General features: G+C 48.5%; 10 protein-coding genes across 10 annotated transcripts; 5 read left to right on the top strand and 5 right to left on the bottom strand.

The window, feature by feature from the left end:
- Positions 1 to 319: 319 nt before the first annotated feature.
- VFPPC_10452 (peptidase A1) lies at positions 320 to 1,604 on the bottom strand (the record flags this gene model as incomplete). The annotated part of the gene is made up of 2 exons (XM_018288823.1): positions 320 to 813; positions 881 to 1,604. The coding sequence occupies 2 exons, from the start codon at positions 1,602 to 1,604 to the stop codon at positions 320 to 322; spliced, it is 1,218 nt and encodes a 405-aa protein (XP_018137417.1).
- A 2,442-nt stretch (positions 1,605 to 4,046) lies between these two features.
- Positions 4,047 to 4,825, top strand: VFPPC_10451 (hypothetical protein; the record flags this gene model as incomplete). Its single annotated transcript, XM_018288822.1, has 2 exons — positions 4,047 to 4,111; positions 4,195 to 4,825. 2 exons carry the CDS (start codon positions 4,047 to 4,049, stop codon positions 4,823 to 4,825), a joined length of 696 nt encoding a protein of 231 aa, XP_018137416.1.
- Positions 4,826 to 5,335: 510 nt separating this feature from the next.
- Positions 5,336 to 5,849, bottom strand: VFPPC_10450 (hypothetical protein; the record flags this gene model as incomplete). Its single annotated transcript, XM_018288821.1, has 2 exons — positions 5,336 to 5,614; positions 5,655 to 5,849. The coding sequence occupies 2 exons, from the start codon at positions 5,847 to 5,849 to the stop codon at positions 5,336 to 5,338; spliced, it is 474 nt and encodes a 157-aa protein (XP_018137415.1).
- A 2,206-nt stretch (positions 5,850 to 8,055) lies between these two features.
- On the top strand, positions 8,056 to 9,363 carry VFPPC_10449 (glutamine synthetase, catalytic domain-containing protein; the record flags this gene model as incomplete). The annotated part of the gene is made up of 1 exon (XM_018288820.1): positions 8,056 to 9,363. The coding sequence occupies one exon, from the start codon at positions 8,056 to 8,058 to the stop codon at positions 9,361 to 9,363; it is 1,308 nt and encodes a 435-aa protein (XP_018137413.1).
- A 123-nt stretch (positions 9,364 to 9,486) lies between these two features.
- Positions 9,487 to 11,949, bottom strand: VFPPC_14767 (NB-ARC and TPR domain-containing protein; the record flags this gene model as incomplete). Its single annotated transcript, XM_018292535.1, has 5 exons — positions 9,487 to 9,724; positions 9,805 to 9,990; positions 10,039 to 10,545; positions 10,605 to 11,502; positions 11,547 to 11,949. 5 exons carry the CDS (start codon positions 11,947 to 11,949, stop codon positions 9,487 to 9,489), a joined length of 2,232 nt encoding a protein of 743 aa, XP_018137412.1.
- Positions 11,950 to 12,698: 749 nt separating this feature from the next.
- VFPPC_10448 (Na/K ATPase alpha 1 subunit) lies at positions 12,699 to 15,980 on the bottom strand (the record flags this gene model as incomplete). Its single annotated transcript, XM_018288819.1, has 1 exon — positions 12,699 to 15,980. The coding sequence occupies one exon, from the start codon at positions 15,978 to 15,980 to the stop codon at positions 12,699 to 12,701; it is 3,282 nt and encodes a 1,093-aa protein (XP_018137411.1).
- Positions 15,981 to 18,596: 2,616 nt separating this feature from the next.
- VFPPC_10447 (heterokaryon incompatibility protein) lies at positions 18,597 to 21,116 on the bottom strand (the record flags this gene model as incomplete). Its single annotated transcript, XM_018288818.1, has 1 exon — positions 18,597 to 21,116. The coding sequence occupies one exon, from the start codon at positions 21,114 to 21,116 to the stop codon at positions 18,597 to 18,599; it is 2,520 nt and encodes an 839-aa protein (XP_018137410.1).
- A 2,130-nt stretch (positions 21,117 to 23,246) lies between these two features.
- Positions 23,247 to 24,035, top strand: VFPPC_10446 (hypothetical protein; the record flags this gene model as incomplete). Its single annotated transcript, XM_018288817.1, has 1 exon — positions 23,247 to 24,035. One exon carries the CDS (start codon positions 23,247 to 23,249, stop codon positions 24,033 to 24,035), a length of 789 nt encoding a protein of 262 aa, XP_018137409.1.
- A 406-nt stretch (positions 24,036 to 24,441) lies between these two features.
- Positions 24,442 to 26,211, top strand: VFPPC_10445 (asparaginyl-tRNA synthetase; the record flags this gene model as incomplete). Its single annotated transcript, XM_018288816.1, has 2 exons — positions 24,442 to 26,021; positions 26,085 to 26,211. The coding sequence occupies 2 exons, from the start codon at positions 24,442 to 24,444 to the stop codon at positions 26,209 to 26,211; spliced, it is 1,707 nt and encodes a 568-aa protein (XP_018137408.1).
- Positions 26,212 to 27,050: 839 nt separating this feature from the next.
- VFPPC_10444 (hypothetical protein) lies at positions 27,051 to 27,395 on the top strand (the record flags this gene model as incomplete). Its single annotated transcript, XM_018288815.1, has 1 exon — positions 27,051 to 27,395. The coding sequence occupies one exon, from the start codon at positions 27,051 to 27,053 to the stop codon at positions 27,393 to 27,395; it is 345 nt and encodes a 114-aa protein (XP_018137407.1).
- Positions 27,396 to 27,439: the final 44 nt, after the last annotated feature.

Genomic DNA, 27,439 nt, shown 5'->3' with positions numbered 1-27,439 from the left:
CCTCTTTTGGCCGTGGAGGGAAATGCTCTGCAAGTACTACTTAAGAATTCTGGTATTGTGGTGAATCAGAAAGATTACCAGGGTCGGATCGCGCTCTGCCATGTTGTAATTAAGGGCAATAGTGACATCATAAACGCCTTGCTACAGGTGCAAGAGATTGAACTGGACATGAGAGCCAACTCTGGCACTTCTTCGACATCTCGAGAGGCCAGATAAAGGGTTTTGGAAAAAGTCTATTTGTTGCGAAGTTAAATCAGGACAGGCGATGGCTGCTACATGATATATGCGAAAAGTCGTCACAGTCTACCACAGAGAGTAATTATTTACCCTGAGCCCAACCCAGCTGCATGTTGCCAGCATCATAAACAACGAATGAAGCCTTCAGGCCAACATCACCAAAGATGGTAAGGCCGCCATTATCGCTCTGGATTCCTCCATAGCAAGTGTTGGCATCGGGGTCCGCGTAACCGTAGCTCATGTACTTTCCGGGAACAGTGATGGCTGTATTCTCAATGCCAAAAGAGAAATCAGGAAGAGAAGTGCCGCAAGTAAAGATGTAGCCTGGGGCATTCTGGTCGTAGTAAGCTCCGTTGACCTGGGACCAATATGCCTGCACAACATCATTTGGCAACAGGAGCAAGCTGGTACCTGTGTCGGCGATTCCATTGATACTCTCACTCTGGAATCCACTCGAACCGACTTGGTATCCAGTAGACGTGAAGCCCCAGTATCCGCGACTACCATCCGCGGAGGTGTAAGTGATGTTCCCGGTGTATTGGTTGCTGTCAATGTAACCAAAGTTGTAAGTGCCCTCTACAATATGGTAAAGTCAGTATACATTTGCGAATAAGAGCAGCTTATGTAGTAAAGATTGACGTACCAGCACCGGCCTTGAGGTAAGATGTAAACAGAGGAGCCTTCAAGCTTGACTTGATGTTTGAGAACCATGTCTTCTGACTCTGTGGCTTCACACGATTGATGTTGTCAAAACCAAGGCCCAAAAGTCCGGATGATTTGGGAGGGCTGTTGGTAAACTGAGCTGACACTTGCTGAGCAGACTCAACTGCCTGGTTCTTGACGGTCAAGCCGCCAATGCTCACGACGTCCTGGTAGACATCCCCGCTGGAACCGCTCTTGTCGGCATAGCTGATCTTCCAGGTGTATCCCTGTAACTTCTTGGCAGAAGTGCTCTTTGCAGGACTCCAGAGAGTCTGTCCCTTGACCTCATTGCTGGGAGTCTCAGTACTGAAAACCCACAAATCGCTGGAGCCGGTATCAAAGTCCAGGTAGAGCTTCTGAGGTGGCGTGCCAATGTCTACTTCAGCAAGGTACTCGCGATCATATTGATCTGGTTGGGGAAAGTTCGTGACAGTTCCGGTGTCGCCACGCTTCAGATTTATGTTCAACTTGTCAAGAACATCCGACAACTCTTTTGGCATGGGAGTATCATATTTGAGATATGCTTTGGCCAGGGCGAGAGGACCATTAGGAACGAAGTCTGGATTTCTAGCAACTTTCACTGATAAGGTATCAGCATTGGAAGCTGGTAGAGCGGTTGTGCCCGCCACGAGCAAGGAGACAAGAAAAGCTCCAAAGGTCTGCATTGTCAGGGTCGAGAGAGTACACTTGATAGTTAGGCTTATGCTGCAATCACGACAGTAGACGGCCAGGAGCTACTCGAACCTATTTATACATCATAGCCTCCCTCCGATATAGCATCTCAATGCCGTGAAAAGAGGTGCCTAAGTTTTATGATGCTGCAAATGCTAGTGAAATGCCGTTGGAAATGGCTTAGTACAATCCGGGCAAGTGTCTGCATCGTCATTTGTGATAGTATCAACATGTGTGATTCTCTTCCTACTATAGGTTACTGTCACTTTGTGATTTGGAGCTAAATTCCATTCTGAGATTAGGGTTGACAACATACATAAACATCCCTCACGAATGAGATTGTTCGTGCTAGACACATGTTCATATCCTCCTACTAGGGAGGGGATCAGAAATCACAAATCCAGGCACCAGCACCATGATCGTACAGAGCCAGATTGAAGGAGTATCAGTGCCTGACCAGCCAATAGTTTGCCTAGTTGCAACATAGACTAATCATTGTGCTAACGATGTACCTTCCCAAACCGGTAATTATAATTTGTTTGTTACCCTTTGATAAAGTGGGAAGACCAGGAAGTTTGGCCGGCACCGGTGTTATGGTATCCTCATGGTGAGGCTAGGATTCATAGGAACCGGTTACATAATGTCCCTTCGCATAGTTGGTCGGTTGTCTGTGTCGACCATGTACAGGGCCCTGGGCAGGATATTGCTAGAGTGTTTGAGCAGGTTTATTGCTTGAAGGCTACGGCTTGCCTTCGCACTCGTCGAATGACATGCCGCCAGCATTTGTCGACAATCCCGGTGCCTATATAGCCGGATAATCGGCACAAGACTTACAGCCTAGAATGGGTTTAATCATTTTAGTCTCACAGTGGACCTTCTTCTATCGGCAGTTAAAACATTGCTCGCGATTTAGACTCGGGACATGTCCGGGCTGACTTGTCTAGCGCTGTGTGGCCCAATAAACTTAGCGGTTGTTGCAGCCCTAAATAAAGCGGAAAGATGTCCGTGAGCCGTCTGGTGCTTTAGGACACTATATGCGCAGTTGGCATCGAGTAGGATGTAATATTGGCGACGACATCCGTTTTAGAACTGTCGGTATTTGGTGAGATCTGGGACGCTCAGGTATGAGAAATGCTGCATTTGTGGTGGGCTTTGAATGCACAACCTGAACACCAAAAACGCCAAAACGAACAAGGTGTTTGTATTCTGCTTCAATGAAAAGCACAGACAGATGTGAACGTACCCTAGTCCTAAATCGCATCTTGGAAGAGACTACCTCTCGGTTGGAAGGAGGACAAATAGTCAAGCCATCACCAAAACCGAATAGGAAGTCCCTCACTGGAGCTAGGATCTGATCACCCCCGGCTGTCGATCAACGGAAGCTAGGCGTCGTCTGGCTCATGTCCCTGCAATCCTAGTGTCTTGCCAATGAGCGATATCCGCTAACCAATCCATCGGCGATTCCTAAAGGGCGCCTAACTGGCCGCGTTGCTCCCGGAAGGCAGAGTTGCCATCCAAGAATTAAGCCTCTGGCCCAGTTTATCGATGTCTGTAAGTAGCAGGTGAGGGAACAGGGCTGGACCGGGCTGAAACAACGGGAAATGATCAGTAACCGTTGCGGGCGTCTGACACTGTAATATACCGACCACACTAGTACGGCTGTTTCCAAAAAGGGCTGATGCAGTTTAAGTGCTTATTGTTACCCCAAAGTGAAGATCTTGATGCTTCCAGTCATAAATTACCAACAATGTTTGCTCAATTTGAGCTGCCAACGCACATTTGTTATGGCAGCTTAGTTACTCTCTACTCTGAATGAAGTTATGGCTACCCTCTTTGTTGCCGCAGTCAATGTCATTACTGTTCCGCGCTGATCGTGGGAATGGCTGTTTTGGGACACTCGTTCGGCTGGTCGCAGGCCATTGGTCCCCATTGGCAAATTCTACTAGATGAATGTTCCTTCAAAATGTATCAAATTGAAGCACTTCACATGCTGGATTTACGTCTCTTGAGTCTGCCAACTTGTGCATCTGTTTCCCCCACAACTTGACGGATCAAGCTGTGGACAGCAAATGGCCAGAAATAGGTCAAGACACTCGTTCATTAAAGTGAAAGACTTGACATGAGTACAAAATAAATTGTTCCAGGGCAATGCTGAGGTGAGCACTAGTACCGCCAATTAGCTCACAGAGTAGACGCTGTTGGTTGTACTGCTGTTATGACGTAGATGCGTCTATTCTCAACACCAAAAGGGCAAATCTTGGCGATCATCAGTCGGGCTGTCCTGCGTCATTGTAGACGACTGGCGGCAACCCAGTAATAAAATCCTCGCTGCTCGTCTGAGTTTACTGCACATATGTTCCCGTTCTCTTTCACCACTTAACAAGCTCTGTCGATTCAGCATTGACGCGACCAAACCTGTAACTAACTCGATGAATATGAAGGGCTTTGTCTCGTTACTCGCAGTGTTCTCACATGTGTGGGCTGGCTCATCTGCTGCTGGGTATGTCAACTAGCAACATTGAAGCATTCCGATCAACGTGGAAAGTATACTTCGCAAATACTAATAGCAAAGCCAATTTACAGAGATGGCAACTTCACTGTCGCTTTCTTCCCACACAGCCAAAGCGATTCCTGCAACGCCAACGATATCAGCAAAGCCATAACCCTCACTACCAGTACTCGCCCAAATGCGTACACTTGTTTCAACATGAGCGACATCTTCACCAGGAACAGCAGTACGGGTTTCCAAAAGACCACAAACCAACAATACGGCAACCGCACTGGAGACCCTCTCAACCCCAACGGGATTTCCTGGCTGCTACACAACCAGAACTTATACGACCCAAAGGCGAACTACTCCCACACGTGGCTCAAATTGGCCGATGGTTCTGGAGCACAGGAAGGCAAGAGAAGTCACTGGAACTTTTACCAGTACACACTTCCTAATTGCGAACAAATCAGGTTAGGCGATGAGACACACGGCGCGGATACGCCGTGGTCCATGATCAGCTGCCAGACGAGCGAGGATGGTCTCTGTAAAACAACACCATATCCTATCGGAAGCTTTGCCATCTACAATTCTGGAGATCCGGATAGCGACAAGGGGAAGTGCAGAAATTGGGTGCAGTATGGAACCGCCGTCCGAAAAGGTGCAAATGTGCGCAGCCCGGTCGTAGCGATTTGTTGGCTCGTGGTGTTTGTATTATATTGGTAATGTGAGTAACGAGTGAAGCTCGTGATGGGATTAGCCGGGGTTGAACGAAACTTGCAGCGCCTTTATTTTACGGTCCCATGGTCAGAATACATGCGACCTCAAATGTTCATATAACTTCTCACAAAGGTCGAACCAAGTAAACGGATAAGACCGATTATGAATTAGCCATTACTACTTTTAGTAATACCATAAGGTGTCAAGTCTGCTAGTCATGAACCAAAATTACGCCGGTTACTCCCCCCAATCTCATTCTCTCATGAATATGCACGCCAATCGTCTCATTCAGAGCCTCAAATGTCTGCGCAAATAAAGGCTTGTGAAGTCCGTATACCAACAGTGTCGGTTCAGGCTGGCCAGTATCTAGTGTAATCAAACTGTAGACGCTGTGGAGGACGACTTCTGTCTTGGATGAACGGTCATTCTACGCAGCGAAACCCAACAAATGGCGATTTGTACCAATCTATACAAAACTTAGCGGATAGAGCAAGCATGGCACTTGGCATTTTATACTTACGCTGCCGCACATCCCAGACCCAATCCGGCGCCGGTAAGCCGTACGACCAGTTTACTCGTAGAGCTCTCAGCGTCTGGATCTGATGTGTAACTGAAGCTTGAGTCGCCATCCGCCCACCAACTTCTAAACAAGCCGAGGCAAATGACAGCTATAACCCAGCCAATGGTAATAATGACACCAATCGCCATGCGGAAATGTGATCGGAAGTTCAGGTATTCGTATTTGCTGAGCGAGAATCCGAACTGAACCAAAGACCAGAGAATCGTGACCGCGGCCTCAAGTTTGTGTTAGCTAGAATGCATAACACGGAAAGGCATTGCTACAATGGAAACTCACCGGCGGGCCGAGGATGCCTATCAGAATAACACCAGATTTAGAGGTGGCAACTCCTCCGATAATTAGAATTGCAATACAGATTGCGACCGACAAAATTCGAAGAGCGAGATCCATGTTTCGAAACCCGCAGAGGGGTGAGGAGGGCTCAGCGAATGCTTTTGGTTTAGCTGCCATTGTGAAATGTGATGTGTCTTAGACCGAGACTCGCCAGTATTTCCGCCGTGTTGAATCCGTGAAAAGCCAAATCCGGTTTCTACTTCCCGTCAGAGCAATGGCAGACAGAATTTATCTTAAGTAGAAGCTTTGCGGGATCAGAAGCAAAGACTCCAGCCTCGGTAGAAGTCCAATTGATCGCAGATCGGCAAGTCCAAGCAATCAACTACGTCAGCCATACGACAACCCAAGCCCAAATCCGTTCTGCGGGTGTGTTTCTGCAGATTTCTTTATAAATTGGGCCCATTGTTTCCCGATTGTGTTTCTCTGTCTGCCAGCCTCGGTCAGGCGGCATGCTTTGTCGATCCGTGTCCCGACGCCACGCTGGACTAGTTTCCTAGTTTCCCCAATCTTTGTGAGAACCTGTCGCATCCTATTCCTTGTCCGGTAATCGTTCTTCAGCCACGAACCTTGCAAGGTTGCCAGGGCTGGTGATGCTTGCCAAGTGCCGACACATGCACTCGTAGCTTCGTTGATCGATGCTAGCAACGTCGTGTCGCGTGTTGCGGTTAAAACAACTCTTCCCACCCCGACGGTCCAAAGGAGCGCAATGGAGGTCGGGAAGGTGTCTTAGCCTAAGTATGCAAATGGTTGCTGACACCATTAACTAAACATCAGGTGGGCTTGACCGTCCAAGTCCTGGTCGCCGATGAAGAGGAGAGAAACAGCACTATTTCTTGACAAATCAAGGAAGAAACCTCTCAACCGCGCATGACTCGCAAATAGTTGACCAGTCTTGTAGTTAGATAGGGCGAAAAAGGATATCTTTGTCGTGATAAAGTAACCATTTCCTGTGCCTGTCGGATAGCATTGCTCTATGGTGGAGGGATGACGTCGAATTAAGCCAACTTACAGGTGCAAGCAATAATACCCTGGCAGGTAAGTAGAAGTAATGGTATAGCAAATTAGCACTTAGAGCTTTTTGTGTCAAGATATCGTCATTTATGGTACTACCCTAAAGATTTTAACCAGAGGCAAGTGTGGCCTTGGACGATTTCTTTTCAACTTGACTATTATGTTTGCTATGAACTGCCTTGTCGATCGGTGCGAGCGCGACTCTAAATGGGTGTGTCCAGTCCTAATGCAGTGCGGCATGCGAGTCGGATAACATCACAGTGACGTGTGGACATGGTGCTGCGTAAGTTGGCACAAAGAATGTTTTTCTTCTCAACGGATGACTGATTCTTTCAGCTTGTATTACTTGCAAATCTTTAGTAACCGATTCTAGGCCTGCATACCCTTGGCAGAAGTGCGAGGTCTTGGGATTGGTCGAATTTGCCAACTGCACACCGCAAGACTTCGGCCCACGCCTTCATATTGTCTTGTACAAGCTCAATAGAAGTTCAGGCACAGAAGTAAAACTTCACATGATTTAATGCCCAGGCACAGTCCGGGTCGATTAACTCGCTTTGACACTCGCAACACGACTACATTCCTCCCGAAATGAAGACGGACGCAGGAACCTAAAAACGCAAAGTATTACGGTGCGGCCGTTCCAATTCGAGTAAAGATCTAATTACGCATATTCTTTGTCACGATGACTCATACTCTCCGGGTACTGCGATATAATTTACTATGGCAAACAATACTCTAAAGCTGCATCTTGGTCACAAGTCGCCAAATACCTAAACAATGCCCACCATTATGAGAAAGTTGACAAACGTATGTCAGTGCTAGGGCCAAATTTGACTGGTAGCGAAATCCAAGGGCACCTGTAAAGAGATTGCAAGAGCTTTTCAAAGCTTTTACATTCCCTTACTTGGTTTTCAACCATATCTGCATCTGGCACCCAACAAGAGTCATCTTCAAGACTTGGTCAGGGCGCATGCTGCTCAAAGCCAACAACAACTCCTCTTTTGGACGCTCCCGGGCGGGGAAATATTGGATAGCCAACGGTAATAAGATGTTGCAGCATTCGTTGAGCTCATCAGTCACGCGGCACTGAGTATTGAGCGAGCAATTGCAACTACATGTGGACTGCGCGCTCAAGGAGGGAGAAGTTGGTGGAAGAAGTTAAGATTACATCGAGCTACAGATCGACTGCAATACTTTGCTTACTGGAGTTATCATAGGACTTGCGAGCAACTGCAGTTCCTCTGCTCGGCTCGTCGACTTCTAGTCCGTGGAAAATACGAAATTTCGCCTTCCTACCGCCTCAACCCCGACAATGTCATCAGACCAGGAAAAGCTTCAAGAATTTCTCCGGGTGAACAAAAACATCAAATTCATTCGCATACAATGGATCGACTACTCTGGTGTATTGCGTGTCCGCTTCGTTCCCATGGCCCGCTGCCTTCGAATTGCCAGCGGCAGTGAGATCATTCATCTCGCTCAAAACAGCATGATCATTCCCATCTCTACTGCTCCCAGAATCTTTTCCCTCAGCGACTATCACGAAACTTGGAACTTGTGCCCGGACTGGTCCTCCCTACGTCCTTGCGGTTTCAAATTCGGCCATGCGGCTGCAATGAGCTTTGTCGACCAACAGGATGCTGTGAAGAGGTTTGACAAGTGTCCCCGCATGCTTCTAGTTAAGGCAATTGAGCAACTAGAGAATGAATGGGGATCAACAATATTGATCGGCTTTGAGATCGAGTTTGTGCTTCTAGACGCATCAGACAACGTTATTCAACCCATGGATCGGCTGAACGGCTACTCAAGACCAGCGGGACTGCGTGCCGAGACGTTGAAATTGGTCGAAGAGATCATCACCGCTCTTGAGCTGTCATCCATCAGCATTCACCACTTTCATGCGGAAGTCAACGACCAACTGGAGATTGCTCTTGCCCCGGAGCCAGCACTGAAGGCTGTTGACTCCCTTATTCTGGCACAAGAAGCTATTCGTACAATATGCGTACGACAAAACATCAAAGCGACAATGACACCAAAACCAACCATGACAGGACCCTCAAATGGCCTGCATCTCCACCTTTCTCTTGATAAGCTTGACCATGCCCTGGTGGATCATTTCGTGGCCGGCATTCTTGATCATATGGGCTCACTCTGCGCCTTTGGCATGGCAAACTATGATGGCTACGTTCGCTCGGTCAGCGACGCTACCGGGACATGGATCGGATTCGGCACCGATAATCGTGACCTACCTGTACGAAAGATCAGTGACTTGCACTGGGAGGTTCGCATGATGGACGGTACTGCAAATCCGTACTTGTTCACCGCCACCGTTGTGCTAGCCGGGCTAGATGGGCTTAGGAAGAAGACTGTTCTGGCTTGGAAAGACTGCAAGTTCTTCCCAGACGTAATGGACGAAAAGATGCGAGCAGACCACGGAATGGACAAGCACATGCCAGTAACGTTGAAAGAGGCGCTGCATTCGTTAAAGGAGGATGAAGCTATGAGGAGTTTGGTTGGGGATGACTTGCTCAAGTGGTATATCTCCGTAAAGGACAAAGAGGTAGAAGAGTTCGGGAAAATGACTGACGAGGAAAGACGAAAGCGGTTCTTAGAGTATTTTTAGATCATTGCCAAAATGTTACTTGCATTCCTACAGCATGGCGGCAAAGTTCTCTTCTGATAGATATCCTCGAAGCCTCAGTTGTCAGGTGTAATTATTGCCAATACTGCTAGCGTCTACTTTTTGTCATCTCCACCAAATGAAAATTAGATCGTCGTAGGTCTTCTCTTGGTCTGTAATCTCTACTTGAGGAAATCGAGATACGAGAAGGTTGGTTGACTCTTCATGAAGTCTCTTCGAGGCTTTTCTGTCTCTCGGCTCTCTCGCAAGAGCTTCAGATAGTTTAAAAAGTGACCTGGCATGCTCCACTGGCATCCTTATCTTGTGTCTCTCGGTGATGACAGCGGCTTCTCGCAGATGCTTTCTGTCCAGGTTGAGGGAAGTCAGCTGCCAGAGTTTGATATGATATGAAGTCGATAGATATACAGAAGAGCCAGCACGTACATGGCAGTTTCCACTTTATCTTGATCAAGAGCCGCGCAGCCCATTCGATATACACATGCTCCGCAAAACGGGTCAGAGAGAAGGTTGTCTCCTGAAATCCATTTATTGTAAGCCTCTGTGAAATGTCTCTCTGCCGACTCGAAGTCCCTCTCGGCTCGGTAAACAGTACCGAGCGAGTAGTTAGTACTGTAACATATTTAGAAGGTTAATTGCATGGTAATATGGGTATCTTACTATGCAACCATGGCCCAGTTGTACGGCTTAGCTGCTTCCAGCTGAACAAGACCCTGAGTGAGAATATTTTTTGAGCGTTGTGTTTGCCCTGCCCAGACTAGATTGGTGCCCATTCCCCATTTCAGTATTGCAGGCCATTCTGTCTTGTCTTCGCTGTTGTCCTTGGCCCAGTGCAGCCAATGCTCCCGGGCTTTTTCTTGGAGCGCCACGGCATCCCGGAAATTGTTCGTCGAGGCGATGCCATCCGCGAGGTTCTCAGCACACCATGCTTCCTCCCGGAGATTGCGTGGCTGCTCCGTGGCAAAGAGCTCGTACGCCAACTTTAGCTGCTTGACCCCGTCTTGAGTTCTCCCTACTCGTGCCAGGGCCTGGCCACTGTGAGACGCCAAGTCGCCTTCAAGTTCGATCTGGGTACTCCGTTCTTGGAGAGGGATCGTGCGAATCGCCATGCTGTTGACTTCTAATAGGTCAAGGAGATCGTTGCACCCATTGGTTTCAATGAGATAGCTATACTCAGTCAGTGACTTCACAGGCCACAAACAGGCAACAGATCCTGCATCACCTACCGTTGGCACGCATTGTTCAGTCTACAATATTCGACCAATGCCGTGAACTTAGGATGTGTTGCTCTTTCTTCACCGAAGAAATCCCTCAAACTAAGTACATGTGGCAGATAGCGAGAGCAAGCTTTCCACGAATGGTACAGCTGTGCAAACTCGGCGTCCTTGCGTGGAAAGGCCGCAGATACCAGTAGAGCCGCATCGTTGAAACTCCTCTGGCGGTCTTCGGCGCTCATAAAGTGTTTGAATGATTTTTGCACAAGTCTGTGCATGGAAAATGTCCGTTGCTCCCTGTTTCGCTTTACCAGGCCCAAAGTCATCAGGGACTCGATTTCGTATGAGAAATCGAAAGGATCTTGGCAGAATTGGAGTGATTCAGGGAAAGCTGTTGGCTCTTTAGGTTCAAAAAGAGCTTGAGGAATGTTATCTGGGGAAAGAAAGGCCAGTGTGCCAAGAATCGCACTTGCCCTTTTGCTGAGAGAACGAAACGACATATCCCAAAGCGCGTTGATTGAATTGTTGCCAAATATACCATGTACCTTTTGTGGCTGCTTCTCATACACTTCAACAAACTCTTGAATAGACCAGGAGCGTCGATGGATTAGACCAGCCATCAGGGACAGCGCGAGGGCATGGCCACTGAGACTGTGAGAGAGCTCATGGGTGCTACGGAATTCTTCTTCAGTAAGCTGCTTACCAATATCAGTTGAGAGCAGGTGAGCCAAGAACTGAGATCCAGTCTCATTGTCCCATCCCTTGATTTCGAGTCCACTATCGCTGGGATAACATGCGAGGCTGTGGTTTCGAGTGGTGATGACTGCCTGGCCACGAGCGGCCGTTGGCCAGTATGTCATCAGCAACTCAACAGACTCAACGTTGTCAAAAATCAAGAGCCAACGGCAGTCTGTACCTATTAGCGTCGAAAGGAGTATGCCGGTGGAATCTCACCTGTGTTTTGAAGCCAGTCCAATACTACGGTCCTGTTTTGATCATGGTCTTTCGGGTGTGACCCCGGAAGTTCCAATTGCACGGCGATATCAGTGAAGCTTTGGCGAATGGTGACCTCCTTCTCACCCGCTACCCAAAACATGGCATCGAGTTCCTTGCGACGAATCCTAGTCTCCGCGTAACGTAGAGCAATGGAACTCTTGCCGACCCCACCGATACCATATAATGTGAGGGAGCGAAATGGCTGGTCAGCATCTTGTTCTCTGTTATTGAAGTACCTGTCAATTTGTATGATGTCCTCGGTACGATCAAAAAACGGAACCGTTCTCGAGGTGGGATATATGAAACAAGGAAGGCTTGCCGGCTCATCTGCATTACGGCGAGGCGGCTGTGTGGACGCCATCAGGGCGAACTGGAGTTCATGTAATCCACCAACTCTCGATAACCTAGATGTCTTCTTTAAACGAGACAGAGCGCTCGCTCCTGGCGAGTCAAGACTGTGGTCTACGGGGATGAGAAGATAACTGAACGGAAGCTAGAGATCCCAGTGGGGAAATATCAACATATCCTGGTGGGAGTATGTGTCACTTGTTAGCCGGACCTGCTGAGGAGGGATGGGACATCCTTGGACACACGGGCTTTGTTGTTGACTACAGTTTTGAGTCGTACAGTATCTCAGTCACATTGACAGGAAGATGGGTTACACACCCCGCCCAACACAAAGAAACGGGCACGGTCCAGATACGCTTTACTAATAATTATTCATGCAAATGGCCGCTTCGGGTACCACCAACGTTTGGGTGGAGGAGGGGAGAAAGGCTTGTCTTCAGATGGTGATTGTCGAGTATGAAGATATGAATAGAACACCGATAAATAATGTGAACAGCTACTGTTATGACTGCAAAGTACGTCTTCTCTGCTTCAACACTAGTTGTCAATGAAAATGGCGGTAGGTCATTAAATCTGGCAAAAGGGAACGCTCTGCTAGTAAAGCGTGATAGTACAGATCATATTCCGTTGACACAAGTCTTCCAATCCTAGTGGTTATGAAATCATAAAATTTATTTCTTTTCATCCGCATTTATATATCTGTATGAAATAGCTATTCATCATTCTATCATATCCGGCACCCGCCCGCGGCATGCTACAATTTTACCACGCAATCTTAGCCACCGGCCCATTGGGGAACAATCTAACAATCAACTTTCTAATCTCGTCCATGCAAAGAATACCCAAAGCCAAGGGGATAGGAATAAACCAAAACTGAATGGGAACGCTCGCTGTGCCGAACAAGTTCTGAATGCCTGGAACTTCGGTGACGAAAATCGCAATAGCCAGCGAAATGACCATGCTGAGAATGAGCCAGGGGTTGCGTCTCTTCTCGGTAATAGGATCGGCTTGGAGAATACTCAAACGACGATTGCGAACAGCCAGGATGTTGCCCCATTGGAGAATGACCAAGGTTACAAAGTAGACGCCCTGGCCGACTGCGTTGAAGTGAGTCAACTCGTCTTGCGTGTAGCCGTAGAACCCATCCGTGTATTTCTCAAATGCGAAAAACAGACTGCTGATGGGTATACCCGCCTCCTTCCAGTAGTATAAGAAAAACATTGCGTGAGCAGTGCATGTTTCCATAAAGCCAGTGAAGAGATAGGCCTGGATGTAAATCTTGAGAGAGATGAGGTGGTCCTTCTTGTGGTTTCGGGGTGGCAGGGACAACAGATCAAATTCTTCCTTTTCCATAATAAGAGAAAGAGAGAGGAATAAGTCGGTGAAGACGCAAATGATGATCATGAGGAATGAGCTGAGAGGCAGGGGTACACCGAAGAAGACGTTGACCAAGACAGGCCAGATCTCGGACCAAGAACCAGCAGGGAGCAGATAGGCAATGACTTTTTGCAGATTCTGGAACACCAGTCTTCCCCAGCGAATAGCCTCGATAATGGAATCGAATTTATCCAAAAGAACCAGATCAGCCGCCTCGATAGCAACATCGCTGCCAGTAACAATTGCCACGCCAACATCAGCCGCTCTCAGAGCAGGCGCGTCATTTACACCATCGCCAGTGACTGCAACGACGTTGTCACGTTTGCGAAACTCCTCAACGATACGCAGCTTTTGTTCCGGGGTAGTTCTGGCGAACACGATTTCTCCATATTCGCAGATAACATCCCAATCTTCTTGGATCAGATTGCCCAGATCCCGGCCTTCAAGCAACAGGCTGTGTCGTTCACCAGTGGTTCGGGCCAGCGCAAGCTCTGGGGCAGAAAGGTGTTTTCCGCCTTTGATAGTCACAATTGTATCAGGATCCTGCTCACTAGTGAAAATACCAGTGTTGCGAGCGATGGCGGCGGCGGTAAGGCCATAATCACCGGTGACCATGAAGAATCGAGCACCGGCACGTCTGCATTCCGCAACTGTGTGAGCGGTTTCGGGACGAGCAGGATCGATTATACCCAGAATTCCAACAATAGTGAGATCCTCCGTAGCAGTGAGTGCAATCTCGTCGCTGAAAGCATTGGTACCGGGGGCATTTGTAGCAACGATGGTCTTCTCACAGAGGACAATAACACGTTCCGCATTTCTCGAAAGCTTGTCTTGATATGTTTTGAAAGCAGCTCGGGCAGCCTCGTCCATCGGTTGAACTGAGTCGGACTTTTTGGACCAATACTTTGTGCATGTTGGCAAGAGAACATCAGGAGCACCCTTGACGAATACTTGGAATTCGTTTGCCGAAGAGTTCGTGTCAGCTTCTTTGCGATGCAAGGTGAGCATCCACTTGTTCTTGGAGTTGAAGGCAATCTGGAAGAGACGAGGAACAACAGCTGTGCCAAACTCTGCGCTCTTGGCAGTGGCTGCGAATCGGAGAACAGCAGCATCAGTAGCATTTCCTTGGACCTCACGACTAGACACCGGCAGGTTCATGGTCGTAGGGTCGAATGTCGCATCATTGCAAGAAGATGCCGCTGCAAGCAGTCTGGTAGAGCTGGCTTTGGGCTTCTCACTGTTTAAGGTTTTGTAGAATTCGTCGAGTTCGATCGGCTCGTCGATGAAAGAGGCAGAGTTGACGTGCATTTGGTTTTGGGTCAAGGTACCAGTCTTATCAGAGCAGATGACGTTGACACATCCAAGGGTTTCAACAGTAGCAAGACCCTTTGGCAGGATATTGACTGCTTTCATCTTTCTCGCAACCATCATCAGTGTCAGAGCAACAGCCACGGGCATGCCTTCAGGGATAAAGGCAACAACGCAGCTCATGACATTGTTCAACATGGCGACGACATTCATGTATTCGAAATGATCCCGGCGTAACCAACCAACCCAGGTGAAGAGGATCAAAAGTGCCAAACAAATAGTAAGAGCAACAATGATGTAAACAAATCGCCAGATTTCTTTCTGAATCAAGGTTGCGCGCTCTTCGGTTGCGGCAGTCGCCTTGGCAATACGACCCATTACAGATCGAGGACCAGTCAGGACAACAACGCCCACGCCGCTTCCGTTGACTACCAATGTTCCCATGAGTGCAATGTTGCGGCTTTCCAAGAAGTTTTCGTCAGTCATGTCAACAGCACCCTCGATCTCGTCAGGCTCGCCGGTGAGCACGGCACGATCGAATCGAATATCTCCAGAGTGGCTGATGAGACGCATATCGGCCGGTACTTTGTTACCAATCTTGAGATGGACAACATCCCCGCTGACAAGCTGAGTGGCGGGCATCTTTTTCAATTGCCCATCTCTCATGACGAGGGCCTCTGATGGCAGCAAGTCGGTAATGGACTTCATGGTCCTGGATGTGGACCAATCTTGGAAGGCAGAGAAGCCAGCTTGAAGCATAATGACCATGATGACAAGAATAGCGAGGGCAAGATTGGTCGGCGAGGGTGGGTTGCTCAGCGGCTTCCAGCAGACGAAGAAGACAACAACACCCACCCAGAGGACGGAGCAGAAGCCACCAAAGACATACATCAAAATCTTCTTGAGGTAGTTTGTCTTTGGCTTTGGCAGTGTGTTGCCGCCATCCCTCTGGAGCCTGTTGGCAGCAGAGCTCTCTGAAAGACCTGATACATCAGATACATTGAGTTGCTGGCACAGCTGATCAGGTTGGAGTTGATGGAAGGTCAAGTTTGAAAAGTAATCTTCGTCCTCTTTCTTGTTTGCTTTGGCATCAGCAATATTGTCTGTTTCGACTTTGCGAGATTCGGCCACTTGAATAGATAGAGTCCGGTAGGTAATAGGGAGGCCGGAATAGGGGGCAGTCGTGATGCCATCGCGGCTCATGGACCTGCGGCGGGACTGAGAGCGGGAGTCCCTGCGTCGACCCTGATCTGCAGTTCTCCCCCTAGGGTGAGCTGCATCATCAAAGACAATGCGAAGGTCACGGTCCCCTTCTTTTTCGACTGTTTCACCAGCAGGGCTGGCAGTGTCTTCGGGCATCTTGGCTCGAGTTTGTGGTTTCTGTGGGAGTTGGAACCAGAAACAACTCTCTTGGGGTTTCAAAGTATCGGTCAAGGGAGTCTGCAAGGGCAAAGAACCAATGGCAAGAATACCTCTTCAGAAACAAACGAGGTACTGGATATTGCAAGGACCCTTTGCTGCGATGCTACTCAACTTGCCACGTTTTCGTGATGCGAGGAGGAGAGACAAAGTTGGCAGTGCAGGACTGGGCGGAACAACAAGTTCCTCAAATAACAAAGAGATACCGTATTTTATCGCAGTGCAGACAAGTCTTCTCTGCAACTTGTGCAGCAACCTGGCCCTGAACTTATATTGGGAAACCGGCCAGCCATGTCTACTCTACTAGGGGGTGGCCGGTGATGTGGTTTTGGCTCACAGCCGCAACGGGCGAGAGAAGTCAGATGGCCGTGTAAGCCAGGCAAGCTGAGGGAGCCCAAAAAAAAGTTCAGTCACCACGAGGGAATATGCCTCACGCCAATAAGAGATTGAGATCCATTTCTTCGTAGCCATTTGTGTCATTTGCCCGTTGGTTGCTGCGTCCCGTTGATGGCCAACTTTTGTCTCCCTTGGTGGGCGTTGCAAGCGAGGAACGACGACGAATAACAAATGGCGCATTCATCTATAGTGTTCTGCTCCGTACAGTACTTTCAGTATAGTGCTAGTATCAAGGGATAAATTTTGTCAGCCACAAATCGTGTTAGTCTGTCATGGCATCATTACGTTTATGTTGCCTCATTCGGTAAGGGAAGAAGGAGTCCGCGCCGCCGCATCGCCGGGTGGCGTTTAGCCCTGTCAGCTTTTCTCCCGTCCGGCATATCTCAAGCTGGGTTGCCTGGCCGGAAAATAGGTATGGTGGAGATGGCCAGCGAGGAACATGACCGACATTTTCATTCCACGCGCTGCTGCTGATGGGCGATGCGTTCATCTTATTATTGGAGCTGGAGCGGGGGGTCATGACAGAGTGACCTGTTTCAAGTCTAGGCCAGTCCTTTTTCCTGTATTTGAGCCCATTATTTGATGATTTACTAGTGATCGTCACGACGGATGTTTCCCCGTTTACGGCCATCGCTTCGACTTGCGGAACCACTTACCAGCACCCAGGAGAACAAATTTCTCATAGCAGGTAACAAGAAAACGCGAGACAAAAACGAGAAGAAACTGTTCTTCTCATGTCGTCAATGTCTATTCTAAGACTAATCTTCATGTTGTCTCACCACGTTTCGTCCCGGGTGGAGTTGTGAGCCTCCACCACGAAACGCGGGTCACATTGTGTCATGGCCAACGAAATAAAGTTTTGAAAATAGAAACCAACTCAGTACAGTACAGTCCTGTACACCCATGTCTTGCTGTCACTCATACCTTCGCATGTTGGCAAGCCCCAGCATTTGCAGGATTGTATTGTGTACAGGCGCTTGGCGCGCACAATATGTGATATGGACATGTGTGCCCCGGCCATTATTGCAGCATGCGGTGTGATATCTGTAATAGTGTGACAATCGCTTCCTTTTGAAAACTAACATTTCCAATAATTTACAGAGCTTTGGTTCCCGCGCTTCTCGCGATTTGCGATCGAGTCCCCATATCCTCCTTGTCATGTAAGTCAGCCAAGAGTGTCAACTTCATCTGGTATTCAACGCAGACGGGGAAGTCGTAAAACGTCATCCTGTCTATTACTACCATAGTCCTTACAGGGCACTGTCACACCTAACGTGCCGTCATCCGATAGCAGCCAGCCACCCAGCTTGACCGCATTGCCGTGTTCGAATTGGTGGCATCCGGCTGTGCCTCTTCTCGACCGCCCCCACCCCGGGCCTGGATCATTGAGACTGATGCCATTGCATGTCTTCAAAAAGGGTGAGACACACCATTTTATGAGGAGAGATCCATATGGTCAAAGTGGCACAGAATCCAGGAACTATGACCTCATGTTCTTCCAATTGGGCGTGGATGGTAGGGCTGGAAAGGGGTGTGTGTCAGTATGGAGCACAGCACAAGTGTTCATACATGAAAAGCACGTGTGAAGTCAATGGATGGAGACAATATGGATGCATTCCCGCCCTGGGGACGACGCTGTGCTGCCACATATCGGGTGTTGTAGGACAAGCGCTCAATTTTTCATTGCTTTGTTTCGCTTTGGAGTATTTTTGAAGGTCCTTACGCTCTACCTATTGCGAAACTGTCGCCCAGGTATTGTGCTCTGGACAGGAAAAAGCCTCACAATGATTCAGTCAATGGTCCATCAAATTCGTTCTGCCTTGAGCCCAGACTGCGCCGCCACAAAGCTGCCCGCCACGAAAGTGGCGATTCATGATGGTGTGGTTACATGAAGCCCACCTCCCACAGCCCTAAGCAGCAAGAAAATACGCAGTCCAGTACCGGTGAATAATACAGTACAGTCCCGTGTAGAGTTCGCCTAGTATTGAGGCCGGCGGTGGCTGCTCACACCAAGCTCTGCCACTAAGAGATGCCGACTACTAATAGCAACTGTCTATACATTTTTGTACCCTGCCATTAGAACTTTCATGTTGTTTCCGTGCAGATGGTATTAATATCACCGATCTTTGGTCTGTATTTATTTTTTGCCTATGCTGAAGGTCAACATATCTCTATTGCCTCTTCAACTTGTCCATCTGACACCATCTCCCCGTCCATCATACCCTGAACGTAGCTCTCACCAACAAGCTGCCACTTCTCATTATTCAAAATTCCAGTACCTGCCTCTGTGCTTCCTTGGCGTCTCAATAAAAATGGCACCTGTGCACCAGAAATAATAAACACCTCATCACCAACCTTCGAATATGGCGGTACCATGCCAATGTATCCACGTTCCGTGATAGCAAACGCACGTTCTCGAGTATGCGGACCTGACACATTCGCAAATCGACCAGTGTCCTCAGCGTACCTCGTCATCTCATTACCGAGCCTCACCAGATCTTCCTCGGGAAGGTTGGAAGTCAACGGACTCATATCCGGGCCATACTGGTCCAGGACCTCCATGAAGCGCTCCAGGGCTTTGTAATAGTCGAAAAAGATAGGTTCTGCCGGCCGAGGTCCCGCTGGTGTTCTGTCGCCAAGAAGCATCCTCCAGAAGGCTTCTATCAATGGAATTCCTGTGACATACGGTTCCTTTAGTGAACCATTTAGAACCAAGTCTCGACTCTTGGCGAGATTGCCAAAGTTCCCTGGAAACAGCTCGGTCTTGGGCACACCATTCTCAGATATGCCAAAATACCGAGGACCCAACTCTTTGATGCAATCCACCTTTATACCTTTTGTAACGAGAGTCTGACCATCTGTACCCAGTTGCATATGCAGCTCCTCATCACCAATGCACGATGCCTGATACGGTGACATGGTAGGATGGCGCCAGAACATCCCGCTCAACCTCTTCGTACTCCAGTCCGGAACCCAGGATAACTTCACGTCTCTGTTTCGGTGGAAACCAATTCCTGCTAGATGCAGCATGCGCGCAGGATATTCCTGCTTTAATAAATACTCAGCCGTCCTCAAGAAGGGTCGTTCGATGGTCGACGTGTAGTCAGGCATAATATCGCCAGAATCTGCCGCCGTACTGATTCCTTGCAGGGCAAATATGTTATCTCGAGCATCCGTCGCTGTTGAGTTGATGCTAGAAATAAGCAGGTCGAAAAGGTTCATAGAGCGGCTAGCATGAATCGTCTCGCGAACTCTGCCCAGGGAAGCAACTTGTATGCCTGCATCCACCGGGGGCGGTTCGAAACTGCGCCAGTAAATCTTCGATATGTGCCACATGCTGTTTGGATCGCTGATGAAGAGTATTTGCATCAATGATGAAAAGTAGTCCCATGTGATGAGCTCTCCTCCATATGACACAATGACCTTCTTGGACACGGCAATTTCTTGAATCACCCAGCATCTAGCCCAATAGTCGTGCCTCACAAGCTTGTTCAACGCCGGCCAGCTGGGGTTCTCTATGTTTAGATTCATGAGAGGGAGAGCGGCTCGTTTGACGGAGTCATCAAAATCGATCCTGCGGCGGAGATGAGCGAGCAATCCTATCGCATCATTGGCATCGGGTGCGTGGCCAAGCCATACGACGGTGTGGTACGATGAGCCGTATATGTTCCTCATTAACTTGACCTGTGAACTTTTCTCTATGTCGTCTTTCTGGTTAATACAAATGGAGTCAATCCAGATGTGCCTCGTCATGAGGAAAGATGCTCTGTCATGCACTATCTCGTAAACTCTTTCGGAGACGTCGAACCTTTTTCCACCTAGGATGAGGCCTTGTCTGTTTTGTTGGCTGCCCCAGGTGTATGAGATGGTTTCGAATTGAGGTGCTTTATCCAAGAGTACATGTTCGAGTGTACACTGTACCGGACTCCAAGGGGTTGCTTTCGAAAGTTTGAGTAATCGAATCTCTCCACGCGCAAGTGCAGAGTATATATAAGGTTGCAACTTCGTCACATGTGTCGCCGTTTTGCCGTCTCTGTATGCAACTATGCCTTTCGTGATTTTGACAAACAACTGAAGACAACGCCGAACTACGGCCACCCAAAGCCGATATAACGCTCGAAGAGTTGCCACCACTTTTGGCCACGCGAAATTCCAAATCTTGGCCACTTCCTCGTTGAAGGTCTGCACTGGGTTGTCGATTGTGATGAGCCACATGGTGCCAGCAAGGCCGATGAATGACAAAACAGGCGTAAGTGCAGTGAAAGTCCATCCGCAGAATCTCCAGATTCCGCCAACGTTGCGAAATGTCAGTGACATGAATACATAACATGTCAGGTTGCAGCCTTCCGTGAAGAGCTTTGTGAGAAGCTCGTCATCCGCATCGTCACGACTGGCAAATCGTCGAACAGTAAGAGCTGTTTCCCGCCAGGATGGCTGTCCCACAAGAAATAAATAAACATGTACTGCAATGAAAACAAGGTTGGCGGGGAGGTGATATCCATACAGTCCTATATGAGACAACGCCCACGCACAAATCTTGGACAGAAGGGTGTCTTTCAATGCAGAGATAGTTGCTACAAGACCAAAAGCTGCAAACACCACTAAAGTCCGGATGCCCGCTGGAAGCGCCATAAGTGCAGCAGTGATTTGATCACCCGCTACTTTTTGTGGTTCCGACATGATGCCTGTGTGCCTCTGGTGGTAGCAACTGGCGTACGATTCTTGGGGCAAGAAATCACAGTCTCGTTGAAGATAAATCGGAAGGCTCTTTGGGCGACATATTAATATGGTCGAGTGATCTCAGATGCGGTTGAAGTTGGCTGTGGTTTGAGCTTGGATGGACACACAGTTGAGCCTATTCAGCTGGAGGCTGAGCTGACGGTAGACGTGTAGCCTCACCAATTTATCCTGTGAGATGACCCAGATAGTTACACATTAGGGCAATCAGCCTCACGAGGGATCGCTATTCCGAAGCAGCCGGGTTTAGCCAGGCTCTAGCTGACCATTGGAATCGCAAAGCGAGAGATAAAAGCTGAGTCTGGTTATATCTAAGTGCCAGAGAGACTTGAAAGACTTCATAAAATAATTTCCGTATTTGCAACCGCACAATATCCAATTTCAACAGCATCTTCGCAGACTGCTGTATTTCATGGCCACTAATTAAATGGTCCCTGATTGAAGTACATGAGATTACATACTCTCCACAGCCTATTCCAAGTCAATTGGACGAAAAAATGCATATTTGCGTTACAGCCAAACCCTGTGCCGTCTTTCCGGCACCATGCATCAATAGTTCAGACTCCACTGCAGGCAGTGAGGCTTTCTTGGGCAATTTGAACTCCTGGCATTTCAACGACGACCAAGACAAGAAAGACATTGGGCGTTGGCTTTTTGCAGATAATAATACAGCATGACAGAATATTGATTGAGACGTACCAAAACGCGAACTTTTCGCACGAAGTTGGTCCGATAAGGAATCGGGTTTCAGACATTCATCATCCTTGTGAAGCGGACGTTCTAGCAATACCCCATGCCCAGGATGGCCTTATCTCTGGTGTTCACAAGGCAAACCGAGTCAAGATCTATGTCTATATGGATCATTACGAATTGATTGACATCATGCACAGTGCAGTACTCGTGGGAGATGACGCCTTCGAATCGAATGCCGAAGGAAAACGTCTAAGTGGCACGGGTTTGGGAGGCACCGTCATTAAAGTTTGTCTACTATTTTTAATGCCAACTCTACTTAAACTGCGCATGCTAAAATTCACTAGCATGTGAACCATCAAGTGTCGTACCAGTCACTTAGACGTAATCGCAAGGAGCCTTGTTTACTCACGTCTGTTTGCCGTTGGAACAGTCGTCGATTGATATGAGTAGCCACGACAGTGGAGGAATAAAGACGCAAGCACAAGTATCTTCAATTATACATCTCTGTCTGTAGTAAATGCAACAAGCTCCATCTTCGGGTATGTTTGTATTCCACTTCCTGCCACAGACTTGAGGCAGACAACGAGGTCAGAGAATACGTCTAAACTCATGGAAGCAGCAATTACTACCATCCGTAAAAGACAAGGTACATGTTCAATATCGGTAGCTAGCTATTTAGCTCTTAAATTTCACCATAACGCTACAAAAGAAAACGACTGGACCCCAAACACCCAAGCTTGCTCCAAAATACCACACGCCTCCCAACCCCTTTAGCTGGACTGGCTGTTGCTTGGATTGCCGCTGCGATATAATTGCAAGGTATTCGCTCTTTTTAAAGGTTATTCCATGCCCCCTGTGGAATTCGTTGAACGGACGAGTCACCATGCAGCATGTTGCTAAAGTTTGAGCCGATGCTCAACTGTTTGAGCTCAGTATGCAGCTTGACTGATCGTCGAACTTTATCTTGTACACCACGCACAACTATGACAAATGATGGATTCATACAAATTTTGCAGCTCTGCACTATCTTTCAAGAAGTTCCGTACATTAACTTCTCCTCATATTTACAAACAACTGTAGCCAAACTTCAGCATCCAACTCTTGAGCCATGTATTCTAGTCGCTCGACGTTCCAATGATGGCGCAAATTCCACCACTAAATTTCGACATATATTATCTGATCGCCAAACAACTTACATTACGGGACAAATTCTTGTTTTCTAAGGCATGCTATATCTTTCGGCACGTGGCGAAATGCGACTGGGACAAGGAATACAAGCTATTGTCCAAGGCAGAAAAGATAGAGTTTCTGTCTACGTTGTCTCTGACACTCCCGCACCTTTGGGCCTGCAGCTGGTGCGTCCAATTGCATTGGGTAATGATGGACGAAGACACTCCGCTGGCAAACAATTCCGCGTCAAAGTGCCGCCAGCCTACGCCTGTGATGCAGAATGACCACCACCCGTTTAAGCCCTACAAGATTGCTCATCGTCACGTTCAGCAGGCATTGAAGTACTCCAGGCTTGGCATCAAGTCATACTATTTGAGGAAGCTAATGCAGCCAACGCCTGTGGTGTTCATGATGCGTCCCCGCGGAACAGGAACATACTTTGCGAGACCAAAAATTGTGGCTGGCAGATTTCTACTACATGAGCACTTCGTCTTCCATGAAGAGACCAAAATGTTCAATAGCCGAGATACATCGAGCTTCCATGGGTTTTGCCTTTGCCCGCATATTGGATTTCAGCTTGAATGCCTGTACGCTAGGACAGGGTTACGCGGTTCGATGAGGAATCGTCAGGGCAAACTTGTGCCGACAGACGGCGGACTTTATTCCTCTTTGATTCAAGCAACAGGGCCATTTGTTGGCATGGAGATTCTAGGGGGTTGTCATCAGTGTCTAACCGATCACACTGTGTGCGCTTACCCAGATGGCAATGACATAACGATGAATCTCTGGAGAGATTTTGGACCTTTCGGGTCATCCGATAACCCTGTCTGGATAAGCCACGTGTATGATCCCTTTATGGATCCGATCTATATCTGGGATCGTCCGATAGGGACGGTGCGTGCCATGTACAATACGAAAAGTCAGCAGATCGCGCGCCGTTTGGCTGAGTACACAGAACAATGGATTGAAATTGACCTTGGGATTTCGTCACCCCTATGACGGTGAGCCGCAGCCACAAGCGATGAAAAGGTGTGCAGGTTTGTCAAGTCAAGTCAAGTCACGTCAGGTCAAGCAAGTTTGGAAGCAAGTTGAGGTCAGGATATTGACACCAGACCTGTTGAGCCAAACAACACTGCACCCGAGGCAGCACCAGCCACACACATCTCTGGTCCCCGCCACACGAGATTCCAGCCACCCGCGGGGTGACTGGTCCGATAAGATATTGATAGCGCACAGTCAGTCACATCCCACTTCGATCTTCCAATCACCCAAATCTCTGACACGCAACAAGTTTCTGGTCTGTGACTCAAAACCCAGGAGGTCTCTTTCGTCGCTCCAAATTGGACCTTGGCAACCTTCTGCACCGCAGCCAAACACATCTCATCAGAAGCAGAAATCGCCCATCATGGCAACCATTTACATTGATGAAGACATTGGCAAGGACGAGCCCACTCAGCAAGGCACTGAGTCGTCTCCCTTCAAGACGCTGCAATTCGCCTATCTCCAACACCCCACTCAAGCACAATACCTGACACGAAAATCCGCAAGCGCAGACGATGAGGCTGCCAAAGAATGGAAACCCGCCGCCAAGTCCGCCATGAAGAAGGTCGTCAACTATTTTGAACAACAAAAGAAGAAGGCTGCCCGCGAGCAGGAACTCGCCATCCACCGCAAGAAGGAGGAAGAGGAGCGCAACAAAGTTCTGGAGGAAGCCAAGAAGATTGTTCTCGAGGAGGATCCCAGCCTTCCCAAACCTGTCACAATTAAGCTCGACGACGCTGGCGATCACATCAAGCTGCGCAAGACTGACGATGCCGAGAGCAAAGGAACTCGTGTGAGAGTCCTCGGCCGAGTTCATCGCGAGAGAAAACAAAAGGATGTCCTCTTTGTCACTCTGCGTGACGGTTACGGCTATATGCAAGTGGTTATCTCTGGCAAGTTGGCCAAGACCTACGAGGCTCTCACTCTGACCCGTGAGACCTCCATGGAAATCTTTGGTGAGATGCGCGAGGTGCCTGCTGGTGCACGCGCTCCTCTCAACCGAGAGCTGCATGCCGACTTCTACAAGATCCCCAAGCACTGGAGAGCTGCTGGTGGAGAGGATGCCATCACCAACAGAGTCCAAGCTTCTGCGGAGCATGCCACCTTGCTGGATCTCCGCCACCTTACCCTTCGTGGTGAGACCGCATCATCGGTCCTCCTCGTTCGCGATGCTCTCGAGTATGCTTTCAACCAGGCATACCACGAAGCCAGAATCCGCAAAGTTAGTCCCCCGGCGCTTGTGCAAACTCAGGTCGAAGGTGGCTCTACTCTGTTCAAATTCGACTACTATGGAGCCGACGCTTTCCTCACCCAGTCTTCTCAGCTTTATCTGGAGACCTGTCTGCCGTCCATGGGCAGCGTCTACTGTATCGAGAAGTCTTTCCGAGCTGAAAAGTCTCTGACTCGACGACACTTGTCTGAATTCACTCACATTGAGGCCGAGCTCGACTTCATCGACTTTGATGACCTCTTGTCCCACCTTGAGTTTCTTATCTGCCGCGTCTTGGAACTTGTGCTCGCCGATCCCATGATTGCTGGATACATCAAGACGCTCAACCCTGAGTTCAAGATCCCCGAGCGACCCTTCATGCGCATGAAGTACTCTGATGCCATTCAATGGCTCATTGATCATGAAATCCCCAACGAAGAAGGCAACCCCCACAACTTTGGCGACGACATTGCTGAAGCCGCTGAGCGAAGAATGACCGACATCATCAACCGGCCGATTTTCCTAACGCACTTCCCTGCCCATATCAAGGCCTTCTACATGAAGCGGGATCCAGAGGATAACAGAGTCACTGAAAGCGTTGACTGTCTCATGCCGGGTGTCGGTGAGATTGTTGGAGGCTCTATGAGAATAGACGACTATGACGAGTTGCTTGCGGCCTGCAAGCGTGAGGGTCTGGATCCGGAGCCATACTACTGGTACCTTGACCAGCGCAAGTAAGTTCTTTTCATCGACCAATTGTATTACAGTCAGCAAGAATGCTAATCAAGTTTTCACAGGTATGGAAGCTCTCCTCATGGTGGTTATGGAATTGGTCTCGAGCGTCTGCTCGCCTGGCTGTGCAAGCAGCACACGGTCAGAGACTGCTGCTTGTATCCTCGTTACATGGGTCGCTGCAAGCCCTAAACAGTTGTCGACGGCGCATGGGTTGGTGTACATAGGCCCTTTGGTCCGCAGCATTTAGGTGGTGCGTGGCGCTTGCTTACAAAAATGGGAGCCTCGAAGTTGGGGATTTGGGAGATGATGATCAAAAAGAGAGTATCAGCGACGCAATTGGCTTTTGATATCACCTCATGGTCGCGTATACAATGTCAAAGACTCAGAAAGAGAGTTAGAGTAGATAAATAAAGTCCTACCAAAGCATGGCTTAGATACATCGCTGCAGTTAATAAAACAGCGTCTTGGCATGAACAGCACCGCCATATCATTCACAAAGGCAGACTAATCGAAATACAAAAGTCGATTTCTCATCAACTCGCAGGCCGCATTAGCTCCAGCCAAAAGGGTGCACAAACAAAGCCAATAACTTAATTCCGTAGTCTAAAGGAAACTATACCTTGTAGCGTGACAACCCCCGTGGGTGAGGCTTTTGAGATGCCGAATCGAGCATTAGCATAACGCATGAAGATCCTTGCTTATGTCAATGTGGAAGTTGAATTGAGTGTGGGACTCAATGCCAAGCTTGAGCTGCGCAATCGGAGGTTGAGCAACTTCAGCTACATGTCTTGATGACAACGAAGAAAAGAAACAAGTTTGACGAGCGCAACTCGGGAACCTCACACTCAGAGCCGGTTTACAACTTAGTCTCCGTCCTTCTTCTTTGGCTATAGAACCTTTTTGAACGGACACAAAATTGCCACCTAGCAGGGTCGCAGCAACTACTTCGCACCAGCGGCTTGACAAGCACGCAGATCAAGTCTCAACGTCAGAGTCAACAACATAACGTCTCGGTCATTCGTTTCAAAATGGCTCTCTATGACAACAAGATCTTCGCTTCAACCTCAAACACATCCAACGGAGAAGTCTCCTCCGCAACCCGCTTCTACTACCACCAGACAGACAGTATCGTTTGGGCAGAATACTCGGGTGGATCAATAGTCAAAGGCTCGCTGATTGCGGCAGTCAAAGAAAACAACTGTCTCGAGATGCGTTATCACCATATTAATACGGACGGGGAGATCATGGCAGGGAAGTGTTTCTCTACGCCGGAGGTTCTCTCCGATGGACGGCTAAGGATGCATGAGAAGTGGGAGTGGGTTACGGGCGACAAGTCATCAGGAGAATCTGTGATTGAAGAGGTGCGAGACTGATAGAGAGTGTGAATCTAGGATGTATTTTCTTGGTTACAAGCAAA

This window comes from Pochonia chlamydosporia, assembly GCF_001653235.2.
Source record: "Pochonia chlamydosporia 170 chromosome Unknown PCv3seq00011, whole genome shotgun sequence".
In the NCBI taxonomy this organism is placed as follows: Eukaryota; Fungi; Ascomycota; class Sordariomycetes; order Hypocreales; family Clavicipitaceae; genus Pochonia; species Pochonia chlamydosporia.
This window is presented reverse-complemented; position numbering and strand designations above follow the sequence as displayed.